The sequence below is a fragment of the Neodiprion lecontei genome, chromosome 3, assembly GCF_021901455.1.
Source record: "Neodiprion lecontei isolate iyNeoLeco1 chromosome 3, iyNeoLeco1.1, whole genome shotgun sequence".
In the NCBI taxonomy this organism is placed as follows: Eukaryota; Metazoa; Arthropoda; class Insecta; order Hymenoptera; family Diprionidae; genus Neodiprion; species Neodiprion lecontei.
This window is the reverse complement of record NC_060262.1, coordinates 26,018,856-26,035,860: the sequence shown is the minus strand read 5'-3', so window position 1 is coordinate 26,035,860 and position 17,005 is coordinate 26,018,856. Positions and strand designations below refer to the sequence as shown.

Genomic DNA, 17,005 nt, shown 5'->3' with positions numbered 1-17,005 from the left:
ACAACATCAAAGAAAGAGGAGTCTGGACGATCAAACGCGGTGCTCGAAGGTACAGGGAGACGGATTTTATTCACACAGGTATGCATACGTACATCGCATACACACACGTGCATACGCGTATAGCTTTGCATAACGCCGGAGCGATGACGATTGTCCGGAACAATGATCGCTGCGGTACCTGCGTGCATACGGAAGGCCTGTGATCATAACTGCATGAAATGTTCGGCAACCGTACTTACAGACGGCCGTATACCACACGGGACGTAATTGGTGGGATGGTATGCAGATATTCATACCCGTAGCTGTGCGCGTATGCGTGGAGCCTCGCTCACGAGTTAATATAGCTTCACGTGCTTGTTGGCGACTGTGTTCCCGAGGATTTGATGCTCCGTGTTCTGAGAGAATTATTGAGTACGAACCAAACGCGTTACAGACTGCCCGCCGATGCGGCCGGCGATTCTCTTACTGGACTTGGCTCGACGAGGCATTAACGGCAATTGCACGATTATCAATTTCGCGATAGCTGAAATCACATTCTGTTGCCAAAAATATCAAACGATCCTACAGCCGGGGAGAGTTACGTGATTTAAATGCGGGATTCAAAAACACGAGTCAAAAAATGAACCATTCTCGTTTCGTTACGGTTGGGAAGATTTTTAATCTTTTTTTTTAACAATCGCCGCCTCACCTAAGTATCGATAATCAGGGAATAGAAGTAAATTGGGAGATGAGTAATCAGCTGGATTATTTCCAGCCGTATTGGTATATCCTACCGATAGACTATTTGTCACGTTCTTTGTAACCGATGCCATAATTTCATGGATTCAAGAACGAGTGGAATGCGATCTCATATTAGTCTCGACTCCTGTGTTTTACTGTACGTTAATAAAAAGTCATAAACATTATACGTATAAATTATCGTTTCACAGTTTTTCTTTCATTCGCTCAATGAATACTTTCATCCATTTGCCTCTTATTTTCCAAACGTTATTCCCAATAAGTGTCTGTTATTACGCTTCTGACTCAATATTCACCCTACTGCAGATATACGTGAAGTAATGTGACGTGGTGTATATCATGTGAATGTCGTTTTATATTACAGTCAGGACTACTTTCGTGAATTATTGACACACTCCAGTAAAAAAACTTTGAGAAAAAAAGCACAGACCTATGCAATTAATGGTTGAAAATGGTGACAAAAGTTAGATCAATGACTTGAAACCATTTATGATGAGGCTTTCAAACTATACGTTCGCAAAAGTAAATTAACGATTATAATTAAACAGAATTGCTGGTCAGTTTTGCTCGTCGGCGAGAGGATAATGCCTTGGCCACGACGCCTATATCTCTTGCCTCGCAGATAACCGCGAGAAGTAAGTAGTGTCGAGATAGCGAGGTAGGATATTTGGTGGTAACCTTTGGGCGGAATGAGGGACTCTGGAGAGCCTTTAATCCGGACGCCGTTATATCGGCCGATGTAGGTACAACCCTTCGGCCTCAACTCGGGACCCGCAGCAGGACCCTGATCTGCCTTTGGGGTTGAAACCTTCGCTCGTAATCGGGCGCAAGCCGAGTGTCTACGATTCGTCCAATTATCGGTTGGCACCAAAAGTGCTGGGTCTGGTGTGCCTGCCAAATGGGAAATGGTCGGGTAACTGTTGCAAGGGCGTCCGTCGCGGAGTCGAACTACCATGACACCCATCTACGGACGGCGTATATACAGGCAATATCCTATGGACTGTGGCCGAGTACGGGCCATGGACTGTCTGCATAAAGAAGGTAGGGGTGAAGCTTTTACAAATACGTATGTGCCGTGGAACGAAGCGGCCAAATGGCCAAAGGGTGATTCTCTCCTGCGAAGAGAAAGAAGAAGAGGAGGAGCTGCGAACGGGGGTTGAAAAAAACAGCGAATAACTATATACGTATACCGTATAGGAGAAGAGATAGCCGACACTGGACATCTCCTTTACGCTCGCCGGTCGGCGCCCCGAGACTGGTAAATGACGTCATTAACGAGACTAAAGTGCTGACGCGTCGGGACCACCCCTTCCTGAGCCCCATCACCCTCTTGGATCCTCTCTTGCCTAGTCCGCACCAGCCATCCCGAAGCCGCACCGTTCAAGATCGATGCGTCGATATCCGACTCTTTGACTGTGTCTGCTGCCCTAACAACCAGACGGAACGTCATGAAATCGAAATCTGTGTCGCAGCTTCCTACATCGGGTTCTGTAATAATCCCCCGATCGTTGCTGTCGGAAAGCCAACCCTTCAGACTGCAACTTCGCTCTGGGCGAAGATTATCCGACTACGATGTCATCGACGCTATAACGCGAAAACCGTTCAACCGTTTTCTATACTGTATAAGATCCAGGGTCCAGTGAACTGCAAGGGTGAAAACTTCTACATTTTATAAATGTCCCTGAACCGCGTGGTATATTTTTTCTTCGCAGAACGCTCATTATCGGAATTACTGATGCAGCAAATAATTATTTGATACATCGCATGATTCAAAGAATGAAATTCTATTTCACACGGTAAAACTTATGGAAATCCTACGCTGCATACAACTGCATCTGGCCGTTGCTCCTAATTAGAAGTAAAGCGTGTTGGATCAGATTTTTCGGGACAAGATGTCCGGTTGAAAAATGCAACAAACCAGATAGGATGCAGCCGGGAAACGGGTAAGCAAACGGGTTTAATTATCCCGCGGCCTCCTAACGTGCAATTAATTCCGAATGCGGTTTAGTTTAGTGAACGAAGAGCAAACAATGTATTACCCTCCCAACCACCTAAACGTAGGTGGTTTCAGGGTGGAGGCCACTTTGCGCAAATAGCATGGATCTGCAGATAGTGCAACCTCTCCTCCTCTCCCCCTATCCTCCTCCAGCCGGCAACTACGAACCCTTAACATCCCTCACCCTTTCCCCTCATTCTCCTATCTTCCCCCCTAGCCAAGGTTAATGCTCCGTGAATTTTGTGATTGCTCCGAATGAAAATCTACCTGTCCGAGTCACGTCAACATGGATTAAACAGGAAACTAGAGATGTGGAAAAATTTTCACTAAATTAGTATACATGTACGATGGAATGTGTACTTATGGGAAAAAATGAGTAGTGCAAAGTAATTTAGAGTAATTGAAACATCGTCAGGAAAGAAAAAAAACTGATTAACGAGAAAGCAAAATTGCTATAATAATTTTTAAATACCGCAGCCAATCAATCTCGTTCGATCGTTACCATAAATCGTACTTCTGGTAATAAAATCGAAGTCAGTAACCGCAATATGTCTTGCAATTTCATATGTCCACACTTGCGCGGAAAATTTCAAGTATAGAACATACGATATAGTTTCAACGATTTAAACGTGCGGCAGCGATCGTTGTTACTGTACTCGGACGTCTCTCGATTGCTGGTTGGTTAGGGAGTAGTGAACGGATTGTAATATATTTGTGCCGGTTTTAATAGGTTTCTGGCACGTCGATATTCGATGAACGAGGCCATAGGGAAGCCAGCGCCTATATACGGATATACGTAGGTAATTTCTGTAGAGGTTCTTAATGTACGGTAATACCGTAGCGTAAGGTGCATGGAGCTGTGGCTTGAAACTTTAACACGCTAAGGCCCGGCAGCTGAGAACCCATCCCTATAACGCAGAACTTGCATGGAAACTATATTCAGATTTATTGCAGTAGGCTTAGAAATCGATCTTGCTGCTCATGAATAATAATATTTATTTCTGCAACCAGTATTCTCTCAGCACCATCACAACACATATGACGGACCTGTACGTTGCCAGAAGGGTTTTACTTCAACATCTTTTTCGTGTCTCTGAAATTCATTTAGGGAAATAGCAAAAATAATTTCACCTCAATGGAGTGCGTATATTTTTTTCTCAAGCTTTTCATTCTTCACATCTTTGTATAAAGATTCATTCATCTAATTTTTGTACATAACAATGCCAATAAGATTTTTCAACGGATGTTCTTGTGATTCCTAAAAACCCTTTCCTCGATTCGTTTCTATTTTATGTCCGAGTATTTCAATCACGTTTTGGTATGAACATTCTGGTGAATTTTTGATTTTTTTTTTTATTATTGTCATAAAATATTATTCACTTTTTTCACACCAGCTACTGAAATCTTAAAGCCAGCGTGCGGCGTGGCGGAACAACGGGATAGAAGATCCTCTTGTGTACAGACAACTGACCACATCGACCAAGCTTTAAAGACCAGTTAGAAACGAGTCAGTGAACAACAGTAGTGCTATGTGTACAATGGAAACTTAAACCCGCTCAATATTTGTGTGCGAAAGTAAACAATTAATAATTACAAGCTTTGTTGAGAACGCATGGACTCGAATCCAGTTACAAGACAAACTTCTGATTGCGAACTTATGGAAGTAATGTGAATTGCCTATGCTCAGGCGGATACTATTTCACTGCGAGTTCATAAGGCGGAAAAATACGTAAAGATGTAGCATATCCACAGTTACATAACAATACTCTGTGATACGCCGTAATATGGAATTGCACTGTGCACTTTTTGACGCGTGATGGATTTTGTCTTCAAAATACTCTCATTAACGTATTCGGTATGGTCATATGGTTTGCCCCTTCTCTCGGTTGGTAAAAGCGATTCATACCGACTGCCTGCGCGAGATTGAGGAACCTAGTGAGGAATATTTCCCCACACAGCAGTTGGATGCAGTGAACAAGAGAGCGCCGCAGCTGAGTTTAAGGACTGATAACTTAAAGTGGTGAGTAAGTTTACACATCGATGTGTAGTGGGTGTTAATAATTTTGTGACAATGTTGCAATGAAATGATAAATTTGGTAAGAAAACATTTCACTTCGTTGTACAACCGTCAAAAAAGCTCACTCGAGTTAGTATAATCGATCAGTTATATTTCAGAAATCGCTGTGCGCCGAAATTACGTTGGAAATCCTGTCAAGCCTACAAGCTACCCCTGGGTGGGGTCTCCTGTCATCCGGAAACACAGTTGACACTTGGTTCAATAAATTATGAGGCGATTCTACTGATTCACCGCCGTTCATTGACAAGCAGGCCACGAATATGGCGCGACCAATTATTCCTAGCCAGCAGAAGCTGGCTGAGAAACTGGCTATATTGAACGACAGAGGCACCGGTATGCTTACTCGTATTTACAACATAAAAAAAGCATGCGGCGATGCCAAATCCAAGCCTGCGTTTCTGTCCGACAAAACGTTGGAGTCTGCGATTAAATACATAATCCGAAGATTTCCCAATATCGACATCAAGGGACTGGCTGCGATAACGAACCTTCGCACCGAGATTATCAAGTCTCTGTCCCTCTACTACTACACCTTTGTTGACCTTCTTGACTTCAAGGACAACGTCTGTGAACTGCTGACTACGATGGACGCTTGCGGAGTTCACATGGACATAACGATAAATTTTGACGTGACAAAGGGCTACCTGGACCTGGTAATCACCTACGTAAGCCTGATGATACTTCTGTCCAGAGTTGAGGATCGAAAAGCTGTCTTAGGCCTGTTCAACGCGGCCCACGAAATGGTCCACAGCCAGTCAGATCCCAGCTTTCCGAGACTAGGCCAGATGATCATGGACTACGATGCGCCGCTCAAGAAATTGTCCGAAGAGTTTGTGCCGCATGGTAAATTACTGATAAATGCGCTGATGTCGCTGTGGCCAATTTACCCTGGAAGAAATTTATCGGCAGACACATGGAGAGCCGACAAGAAACTTAGCCTCGTCGGTAGTCCAGGGCAGCTGCTTAAAGCTGCCGTTACGGACACGATGTCCTGTGAAACGTTGAGCTTAGATAGATTAGAAAGATGGGTTGTCCTCGGTTTCACTCTTTGTCACACGGTCCTCAACCAGGAGCAACCCAGTAAACTATGGACCACCGCCCTCGAATCAGGATGGGTTTTAGCTCTGTTTAGAGACGAAGTCATATATATTCACCAATACATTCAGTCGTTTTTTGAAAGCATGAAAGGGTACAGCAAGAGAGTATCTGAAGTGAAGGACTGCTACAGTCAAGCCATTCAGAAAGCTGGACACAGGCATCGAGAAAGGCGAAAATTTTTGAGAACAGCCCTGAAGGAGTTGGGGCTGATATTATCCGATCATCCAGGGCTCTTGGGCCCAAAAGCTCTGCTAGTGTTCATGGGATTATCTCATGCCCGAGACGAGGTGCTGTGGCTCTTGAGACACGGTGACAATCCACCTATTCAGGGAAAAGGAAAGGGTCGTGGAGGCGATGACCTCGTCGACAGGCAGCTCCCTGAACTCTTGTTTCACTGCGAGGAATTGCGCGCTCTTGTTAGAAAGTATTCCCAAGTCCTGCAACGATATTACGTCCAATTTTTGGCTGGATTTGACGCACCAGCTCTGCATCAAATGATACAAAATTTGCCTGTGTGTCCTGAGGATGAAGGAGCCATTCTGAGCGACATGTGCTCTTCAATTGCGAGTTTAACAGTAAAACAGGTCGAGGATAACGAGTTGTTTGATTTTCGTGCATTCAGGCTTGACTGGTTTAGATTGCAGGCTTATATGTCGGTTGCAAAGTGCAATATGAATCTCGCGGATAACAGGGAATTGGCTTCGTTTATGGACGGTATTATTTTTCACACCAAAATGGTTGACAATTTAGACGAGATGTTGGTGGAAACTTCCGATCTCTCGATATTTTGCTTTTACAGCAAGATATTCGAAGATCAATTTCACATGTGTTTAGAATTTCCTGCCCAGAATCGATACATTGTTGCTTTTCCATTGATGTGTAGCCATTTTCAAAGCTGTACGCATGAACTTTGCCCCGAAGAACGTCATCATATCAGAGAAAGAAGTCTGTCTGTTGTTAACATGTTTTTGGACGAAATGGCCAAAGAGGCTAAAAATATAATAACCATAATTTGCGACGAGCAGTGTACAATGTCAGATAAGCTTCTGCCTAAGCACTGTGCAGCGCAAATATCTCAAGTAGTGAATCGCAAGAAAAAAGATAAGAACAAGAAAAATATGTACGAGATTCATAAACCCGGTATTGAAAGCTACAGAAAAACGCGAGAAGACCTTACGACAATGGACAAACTTCACATGGCTCTAACAGAATTGTGTTTCGCAATAAATTCTTGCCCCACCATCAATGTGTGGGAATATACATTTGCTCCTAGGGAGTACTTACATCAACACTTGGAAACACGATTCGCCAAAGCTTTAGTTGGTATGGTGATGTTCAATCCGGATACTAGCGTCATTGCTAAACCATCAGAGTTATTTGTCAGCGTTAGAGCTTACATGAATGTATTGCAAACTGTCGAAAACTACGTTCACATCGATATAACTAGAGTTTTTAATAATGCTTTGTTGCAACAAACTCAACAGCTCGATAGCCACGGGGACAAAACTATAGCTTCGTTGTACATGCAGTGGTACTCCGAAGTGTTGTTGAGACGAGTAAGCGCAGGAAACATTTGCTATTCAGGAAATCAAAGAGCATTCGTCAGCCTCACAGCCGAGAGTGCGATTCCCTTCAACGCTGAGGAATTTTCTGATATCAACGAACTCAGGGCTCTTGCCGAACTGATTGGACCTTACGGTATGAAAATGTTGAATGAAACACTGATGTGGCACATCGCGAGTCAGGTGCAAGAACTGAAAAAATTAGTAGCTGGTAATAAGGACGTCTTAGTTGCATTGAGAACGAATTTTGATAAGCCTGAAGTGATGAAGGAACAATTCAAAAGGCTACAGCAAGTCGACAATGTTCTTCAAAGGGTTACAATAGTTGGGGTGATTTTGAGCTTCAGACAATTAGCCCAGGCAGCTTTGGTCGACGTTTTGGAGGAGCGGATTCCATTTTTGCTCAGCTCTATATTAGACTTTCGGCACCACTTGCCTTCGGGCGATCCGATGAGGATTGTTTCCGAAATGACATCTGCTGCGGGGCTGACGTGCAAAGTTGATCCAACCCTAGCAGCAGCTTTGAGGAGTCAAAAAGCTGAAGCAGATGAAGACGAGCATCTTTTAGTCTGTTTGTTAATGGTATTCGTCGCTGTTTCCATTCCGAAATTAGCTCGCAACGAAAACTCGTTCTATAGGGCTTCATTGGAGGGGCATTCTAACAATATACATTGCATGGCCACTGCCATAAACAATATATTCGGTGCACTGTTCACGATATGTGGTCAAAACGACATTGAAGACAGAATGAAGGAGTTCTTGGCACTGGCATCATCCAGTCTTTTGAGATTAGGGCAGGAGGCAGACAAAGAGGCAACAAAGAATAGAGAATCTGTGTACCTTCTCCTCGATCAGATCGTTCAAGAATCACCCTTTCTAACCATGGATTTATTGGAGAGCTGTTTCCCATATGCGTTAATACGTAATGCTTATCACGATGTGTATAAAATGGGTCAAGCACAGCAATAACGATGCTTGGAAATAAACAAGGATTGCGAGTATTTTCTTACTGTCTAAGCTTGCCGTGAATCGAAGGTAGTTTCATAATAGTATATGTATATGTTATTCGGTAAGTCGAACTCTGAGACGCGTATTTCCATAAACTGATTATTTTCGATAGTGTAATATTATCTCTAGAATATCGTGTACACTTAATAGTGGTATTAGTTTGTTTGAGGCTACCTGATTTTAATATTAAAACCAGTAGAGCCAATCAGGAAATATTTTTTATTTTATACGCATATGTAAATCAAAGTACCTCTGATCCAAATCTTGTATTGGCTCTAGGAAACGAATTGTAATAGATAGATTGAGTAATGCCGATATTTATAGGACGTAGTTTATTGTAATTTTGTAACGTAAACAGAAATGAATCGAGCGATAACATTCTTTTTAATTAAAACTAGCTGGATACTATTTGAACATCAAAATCTTGGAAAGAATGCGACTTGCGCAATCTTTTTATTTCATTTTTCAATAGAATAGCTTGTAAGTTCTTTATTTTTTCAATATTTTATTGATTCTTCATAAGCTGCAGTACAAATGCAGTTTATATTTATACGTATTTACAACATATTGTATAATTGTTGTATTATATGTATGGTACGATACATTTATCATTTAACAATAAGCTAATGTTTTTATTGGAAATTGTAACTATTTTGAAATAGTTTATATCTATACTGATAATAAAGTCAATCATCTCTACGTTCGTTGAAAATACATCAAGCCAAATTATATCTCCGTGTAAAGGGTTGGCTTGTCTTTGTAATAAGAATATACGGGACAATTAATGTACATTAATCAGCTTTTCGGAATATTTAAATATCTAAGTACGCTAATTGCCGATCAATTATCCGATAACCATTTGATTTTTACCTACGTTTATCGTAAAATTCGTTAGCGGTAGATTCGAATATCTTTCGTCCCGCGCATTGGTGTACTCGTAAAAAAAGCGTCGTATTTTGTTTCAAAACATTTATTAACCAGCTAATCTGGAAAATTTTAAGGAATGATGAAAATGAAATCGTTCGAAATATTTCTCCTTAATCACAACGCTGTTTTGGAAAAAGCGTCTTCAGTCAACGATCTATCTAAGCTCGATGATCATGATTTCAAGTGATTTCGATTGTGAATCACGGCTCCCCTTCCACAGCTTCCACAGCTGTTTTGAGTCACGTGACCGCGCTGCTCTGTCCATACACGAGGAATTGATATATCACACCAAGATCGGAGGTCGGGTTGTTGCGAAATATGAATGTGATCGGATAACGACTCAGCCGTATGACGCGCTATGTTGTCTAATTACTATGGTACTCTCAGGAGGACTTCCTCAGGGATATATAGGTATATGCTCGTTCGAGTCGCCCGGCAACAATTTCGAACAGATTAATCGTACCGACGTCATCACGTCGCGACCGTAGCTGTCGGTGACGCATTCTCGGCCGCAGTCACTCGGCGAGTTGTGGTTGGAAAATTTGATTACTGTTAGTTTAAATCAGTTGCCGACGGGCTCGTGTTCGTGGGATGTGGATATATTATAAAGGAGTCGTTGACGGGTAGAAAGGAAGAGAAACCCATTCGGCAGGAGCCGAACATGTGATACGAGCAAGTGACAAATATGTGATAGTGTGGATTAAATCACGTTTAACCAAATGTCTAGTCACTAATACCAGCTATACCTAATAAACGGCCAAATTATTAATTCGTGAGTACAATAGATTTAATGTAAGCCTTATGCATAAACTGGTTTGTATTTTCATATTTATATCTTTCATTTGCTATCTAAACTCTAACTTTAATATTTTTATATTGCATATAAATCGCTTCCTGGGTTGGGCTGTGACTGATCTTTCTAACATAGAAATATAAGGACGTACAGGATCAGTCGTCTGTTTCAATGTCATTCGCTGCCCCTGCTTTGCCGGATATTGACATGAGTCATTTAGATTTCTCAATGGTTAGTTACATTTCATTTATATTAATCAGTGGTATCGCTGTTCACACATTATGATACATTTTAGTGTAGATTACATAACATTTATTTTTTTCAATCTGAATATCTGTGAGATTACGTTATAAGCGATACATTTAACTTTTTGTCATCAAGTTTAGTGCTGGAATATCTAGTTGATAGACAAAACTGGGAAACCAAGATTGCCAGGGAGTTGCTGGATTGAATGAGCTGTATTTTAATTTTTGGCTTTACTAATTATAAAACTAATATGCATTTTATTTATCTTCAATGTAACATTGCTTTGTTCCATCAATAATGCTTTTTGTTGTCTCATGGCCGCAGTGTAGTTTTGGCTGCAGAAATCAATTCGACCACTTTCTTTGTGCCAGATTCCAAAAACAAAAAAAAAAAAATAGTTGGAAATAATTTGTACCATTCAGTAAAACAGTATTCAATTGTTCTAAGAAAGTGGTTTTCATTACTAAAAGCTATTCAAAACTTGCAATCAAAAAAAAAAACACAATTCTTATATACAAAACCTGTTGTCTGGAAATATTGGAGCGCAATTTCTACTAGATATCCTGAATGTGCACAACATTCTGGAATTTCTACGAGCAAAGAGAAAATATAATAAAGTGTGTATACGTAATAAATATTCGCTAGTCTGACCACTAGCATATAGAATTTTGAACAGATTCTTAATCAAATTATATTGAAACGTTGGATTCACATTTAAAATCCATGACACTGCAACTAGCAGATAATATTCAGCAGGTAATATGACAGCAAGGCTTTCAGGGAGTGAGCAAACACTAAGATATCACGGAATATATTCGAAATAGTTCCCTGAATAATCCTAACAAGTTTCTTCGTTTCATCATACCCTGGAACCCTTCGGCGTGTATTACCTGCTGAGTATTATCTGCTAGTTTCAGCGTCATTTCAAATTAATTGGTAATAATTGAACATCTGATATCTTCGGTCGACTAAAACATTTTTATTCACACCCAAAGTCCATATTCGCCAGCAGAAGGTCCAATATTCAAAGTCCAAGAACTGTATACTGAAATACAGATATTATCAGTGCCAACAAAATTGTGTATCATATTTTCTATCCCATCAAAATTTTCCTTGAATGTCACCATAAATATTATTCTTATTGTTCATTTCATTAATTTAATGTTACATGTCATGTGTTTCCCTCTTCTTTTTCCTTGTTTCCAACCGTATATATCACTTCCTAGAATTGTCAAAAATATGGACCTATGCCGCAATGGCCAGTCCCCATACCAGGGGATGGATGAAGTTGGATGGGATGCGAGCCAAAAAATGATTGCGCTCGAGCAACAAAACCGCTCCGTACCATTGGTGAGTTATAATATCGTCTTTAATGATAAGAAAACTTGTAAAACGTTACAGTACTGAAACACACCAAACTTTTTTTTGAGTCCATATATTTATAAAAGAGTTTAATATCAACATAGTTTCACAAGGTTCACTTTCACCTATAAATAAAATCATTTTGTATTGAAAGGTTTTAAAAACTGCTCTAATTAAGGGTAAGATTGAGTCGCAGTTCGTTATTATGCTTGCAGGAAATTGATTCGCTAAATAATGATAGAAAAGAAGTTCCTGACTTTGTGCTCACTTATGTGGATAAGGACACATCTCATGCTCAGCGAAGAAAAATCTTTGAGCAGCATTTGCGAGATCAAGGTCTACGCCTAGAATATGAGCACGAGCACAATTTAAGTTTTATCAAGATTTTTACTACTCAGGTATTTTCAAAAGCTGATTTATTCATGACATATATCAATTTAACTCATGTAGTATAGCTACTACTTTGCATGACTTGCTACACCTATATTTAAGAAATTCAAGGATTTAGTTGTTAACACCTGGCCTTGAGTTGTGAGTCACTATTGCTAATACGCAAGCATCTATTATTTCTATTTCCACATCATTTGTTATACAGCAGTAAATTAGTGAAGTAAACAAATACAGTTCAAAAATTATATTCTAAACCTTGTAACAGGAGGTGCTCTGCCGATATGCTGACATTATGAAACTCCGTATGCCGATAAAACTATCACCTGAAGAAAGAGCTTGCAGTCAAGAACCTTCCGACATATTCGACGATGCACGTACTTGGTTTGCACAAGTTTTTCATTTCGCAACATTGGATGCTGCTAAATTCCCTACCCGGAAGTATCAGTTGTCTACTGAATTTTCTAAAGATAAAATTTACCTGTAAGTAGCTATATCCTGTTTAATATTAATATTAATTTCTTTCAGCAACTTTCATATTTATGGAAACTAGCGTGCCTAGTCAATCACTGCTGTTTTCATATCCCAGAGATTCTTTGTTCGAAATGATGATCGACACGAGAAAATTTCAATGATACTTTATGCGAGTGAAGCTAAAGTAATTGAAATTGAGTCTGGTATACCAGAATCACTGCATCGGTGAAAGAAGTCTAGAAGTCGTGTTTCATCATTAACTTTCCATGATTTCTTCTGTTTGTTAAGATTTGACGTCGATGCCGAAAACTTTTTTCCTTGGAGCGTACGATGTATGGTAGTTGATTTTATTCTTGCCAGACAAGCTGAGGGTATTGAATCTCTATTGATCGATGGAGTTTACTCAGCAGCTTATCCATTGCATGATGTAAGTATAATTGCAGAATGAATTCGAACCGTCGATAATAACTATTGAAATAAAGTTTGCTGCAACTGCATAAATTACAATTAATAATATTATCAATATGTTTCGCCAGGGTACCTATAAGCAACCTGGATCCAAAAGATCACTGCTCTACCAGGAATGGGGCTCCACCCGTAAATGGGTAAAACTGCAGCCCCTGGACGCCATCGCGGATTATTTTGGAGTAAATTTCGCGATATACTTTGCATGGCTCGGCTTTTATACGTACATGCTTATTCCTGCTAGTATAGCAGGATTATTATGTTTCTTTTATGGTAAGATTAATTTTTTTTCTTAGTTTCTTGTAAGTTCAATGTTTATTCTTAGTTCTGAAATTCGGTGTTATATTTATGCAGGATTGATTACTTTAAATTCGAATCAGTTGGCAAACGAAGCTTGTGATAAAACCGCCAGTGAGATTGTGATGTGTCCTCAGTGTGACAAAAGATGCGACTATTGGAGACTGAACGAGACGTGTTTGCTAACGAAAGTAACTTACTTGTTTGATAATCCGGCTACTCCAGTATTTGCGGTTTTTATGTCATTTTGGACTACCTTGTACCTTGAATTGTGGAAGCGAAGATCCGTAGAACTAAGCCATCGCTGGGGATTAATAGAATGGGATCGATCGTCGGAACACCCTCGACCAGGATATCTGTCTCTCCTTGCCAAAGCAACATTCTTCAGAATAAAACAAAAAGTATCTCTAGTGTTCGAGTACTTCATGGAAATGTACAAAATTTATCAAACCTGTTGCACATTTTAGACATTTCCTTTCCATTGTTTCTTAGGTGAATGCAGTTACGCGTCAAATAGAGCCTCATGTGAGTTACTGGAAGGTACGAGTCCCAGCAACCTTCTTCAGCTTTTCTGTTGTTCTTCTGCTGACTTGTACTGCCGTTGCCGCTGTTTTCACAGTAGTTTTGTACCGCATGTCAATGATTACGAGCTACTCACTCTTCGGCCATGAAGTAGATTCCACGAGCTACAAGACCCTTGCTCTGCCAGCCGTCGCAGCTGTTCTCAATTTGGTAATTTATTCACTCTCATACTTGAGAGAAAATATACAAATCAGTATTGCGAAAGTAAATGTTAGGAGTTCTATTTATCTATATCTGACTGAGATTGTTGCAAAAATTCATAATACTTAAGCCTTTTATTATGTAGTCTTACTTTTTTCGAAGATCCAAATCTATCTAGTTTTAATATTATTCTACAGGTGTGCATTCTAGCACTGAATTACATATACGATTGGCTAGCAGTGTACCTAACGGAAATGGAATTCTTACGAACTCAAGCAGAATTTGACGATAGCTTAACACTGAAAGTATACCTGTTTCAATTTGTCAACTACTACGCTTCCATATTTTACATAGCTTTTATGAAAGGCAAGTTTGTTGGATATCCCAAGAAGTATAATCGAATATTAGGATACAGGTACGTGTTTGAATTTTTAAGTATCATTCAGACAGCCTATTCCCCTGAATTTTGCATACCGTTGTGAAGTTGTATATACCCAAATACTAAATCAGACAGGAAGAATGCAGCCCGGGAGGATGTTTTATGGAGCTCAGTATACAGCTGGCAATTATAATGGTTGGAAAACAGGCGCTGTCTACTGCAATAGAGATGATTTTGCCAGTAATAATGAAATCGTGGGTCTTATTCCGAATCCACACGGGTCTGAATCAAAAGGATCCCATTCCTAGTAAGAACCAATGGATTCGAGACTTTAAACTCCTTAATTGGGGTACGTGCCCTAGTCATTCATATTTTATATTATTTCGACTGTGAAAAAATACATACTATTTACCCTCGTAGGGAATTAAGCGAAAATCAGAATATATTTGAATAACAATAATAATATTATGACTGGAACCACTATTTGATTGACGAATTTCTGTTGACCGTTCGTTTTTATCAGGTTCAAGAGGCCTGTACAACGAATATTTGGAAATGGTAATCCAGTTTGGGTTCATAACCATCTTCGTCACAGCGTTTCCGCTGGCGCCGTTTTTTGCTTTGGCTAATAACGTTCTCGAAATGCGTTTAGACGCAAAAAAATTTCTCCGACATTACAGACGGCCAGTACCTCGACGTGTACGTGATATTGGAATTTGGGCTCGTATTCTGGACGCCCTTGCACGCATTTCAGTTACTACTAACGTACGTATAATCATTTTTTTTGCATATTTGGATCCCTTGTTCCTATTTTATTTAACTATATTCAACAATAAATCCCGAATACTGTTCAGTTATGGGTGATTGTTACAGGCATTTATAATCGCATTTTCGTCAAATTACATACCGCGATTCGTGTACATGATGGTTGTTAGTGAGGACAAGACTGACCACGGATTCTTGAACCATACTCTTGCGTACTTCAGAACAGCGGATTTTATTAATGAAACTGCTCCATTGGAAAGCAAGTTCGAAAATATCACTGTATGTAGATATGCGGAGTACAGAAATCCTTACGGGCTCGGTGTTCTGTCCTACAAACGGCCTCCAATCTACTGGCATATTCTGGCTGCAAGATTAGCATTTGTCGTCGTCTTTCAGGTAATTATAAACAAGACGACTCCATTAAAAACTGCCCATTTTGCTCACTGCAAATTCCGCTTTTTTTTTTTTTTTATTCTCGAAGCAGCTCACCTTTGGCAAGAATTCCATACGTTTCTTTCCCCCAAACCTCAACCGACTCGCTTTCGTAATTTGAACAGTAATTTCAAAATTTCGAGAAAACTATTATTCTTACAAATGAAATCGTCGTAATTATCGACTAAAAAACGTATCGCTTTGAATGCCATTTATTTTGTTACCATCGAACAGAGAGTGATCCTCCAATTATGGGTTATAAATACATGTAATTTTTCATTATTGTGTTGCGATAGAACGTTGTCGGTTTGCTGACGATGACCGTGCAATGGTGCCTGTCTGGCACACCCCGAAAATTACGTGCGCGTATAAAACGTGAAGCGTTTCTGGCGGAGGAGCTAATCATTAAAAGAGAAGCTGCACGTGCGAGGGATTATCTCGAGGGACAGCAACTCAATCAATCGGATTCTATGCATGGCGACAACAACAGCAATGCAATTCAAAGAAGGCCGTATATAACAGAAAACTGACTGTAACCATTCGCACACTCAAATTTCCCGATCCCGTACCTTGACTTGATCTCTTTTCGGAATGAACAACAGAATCGGCTCTTTATTTGGCAAGTAATAGACATCTTTCCATTAAACGACCTTATTTTCAACAAACTTACCATGTAGCTTCACATTTCACAGGTCACAGTATTGAACCCGCGAAGCTATATATTCGAACTATTTACAAATGAAATATTCATACTAGTACATTTTTTCTCAGCAATGATTGGCGCGTCATTACAGTTTGGTGCCGAAGTGCTCAAAATACATTTCACAAATTTTTTAATCGAACTAATTAGGCTTAAATTAGTAAATTAGTACCTATATTATACTTATACCGTGTGTACGATCTGAATTTTTATAATACTCTTTAAGTACGGAACTTGTATTTTTATTGCTCTAGTAATTCCAACTAATTTCGATCTGTGGTAATTGCACCGCGTAAAAGGTTCGAGATCTGAAGTGGCGGGTTGGACGATGCCTTTAATTAACATTCTGTGATATCATTCGTGTTAATAGAAATACATTGACCAGACTTTGAACTGGTTTTTTTTTTTCATACCGAATCTGAAAGGTCGTGGAAGATTCACGAATGCACTTTGAGATTCTTGATTGACCAATATTATATTTTATTAAATCTCGGCAGTCTTAATCTCTCTTCGCGGTAGTAATAAGTATTGGTTGGCGATTTTTTTCAGTGGCCCGAACAGGTTATTATTTATAAA

General features: G+C 39.9%; 2 protein-coding genes across 4 annotated transcripts; both read left to right on the top strand.

Moving 5' to 3' along the window:
* Positions 1–4,656: 4,656 nt before the first annotated feature.
* LOC107223938 (membrane-associated protein Hem) lies at positions 4,657–8,444 on the top strand. 3 transcript variants are annotated; one of them, XM_015663811.2, is made up of 2 exons: positions 4,657–4,754; positions 4,910–8,444. In XM_015663811.2, exon 2 carries the CDS (start codon positions 5,072–5,074, stop codon positions 8,438–8,440), a length of 3,369 nt encoding a protein of 1,122 aa, XP_015519297.1. In that variant the 5' UTR covers positions 4,657–4,754; positions 4,910–5,071; the 3' UTR covers positions 8,441–8,444. The 3 variants fall into 3 exon arrangements, with proteins under 3 accessions (XP_015519297.1, XP_015519296.1, XP_046590548.1); XM_015663810.2 differs by having other exon boundaries at positions 4,741–4,830; XM_046734592.1 differs by lacking the exon at positions 4,657–4,754 and adding an exon at positions 4,762–4,830 and having other exon boundaries at positions 4,899–8,444.
* Positions 8,445–10,110: 1,666 nt separating this feature from the next.
* LOC107223940 (anoctamin-5) lies at positions 10,111–16,662 on the top strand. The gene is made up of 13 exons (XM_046734593.1): positions 10,111–10,198; positions 11,672–11,795; positions 12,023–12,205; positions 12,463–12,677; positions 12,957–13,095; positions 13,205–13,406; positions 13,488–13,831; positions 13,923–14,162; positions 14,351–14,568; positions 14,664–14,881; positions 15,056–15,297; positions 15,406–15,693; positions 16,026–16,662. The coding sequence occupies exons 2-13, from the start codon at positions 11,685–11,687 to the stop codon at positions 16,257–16,259; spliced, it is 2,634 nt and encodes an 877-aa protein (XP_046590549.1). The 5' UTR covers positions 10,111–10,198; positions 11,672–11,684; the 3' UTR covers positions 16,260–16,662.
* Positions 16,663–17,005: the final 343 nt, after the last annotated feature.

Excerpts from the sequence above, each read along its gene's own strand:
- LOC107223940 (XM_046734593.1), top strand. The coding sequence starts at position 11,685 with ATGGACCTATGCCGCAATGGCCAGTCCCCATACCAGGGGATGGATGAA. Across the intron at positions 12,678-12,956 it reads TCTAAAGATAAAATTTACCT|ATTTGACGTCGATGCCGAAA; the intron begins GTAAGTAGCTAT and ends CTGTTTGTTAAG. Across the intron at positions 13,096-13,204 it reads CAGCTTATCCATTGCATGAT|GGTACCTATAAGCAACCTGG; the intron begins GTAAGTATAATT and ends ATGTTTCGCCAG.
- LOC107223938 (XM_015663811.2), top strand. The coding sequence starts at position 5,072 with ATGGCGCGACCAATTATTCCTAGCCAGCAGAAGCTGGCTGAGAAACTG.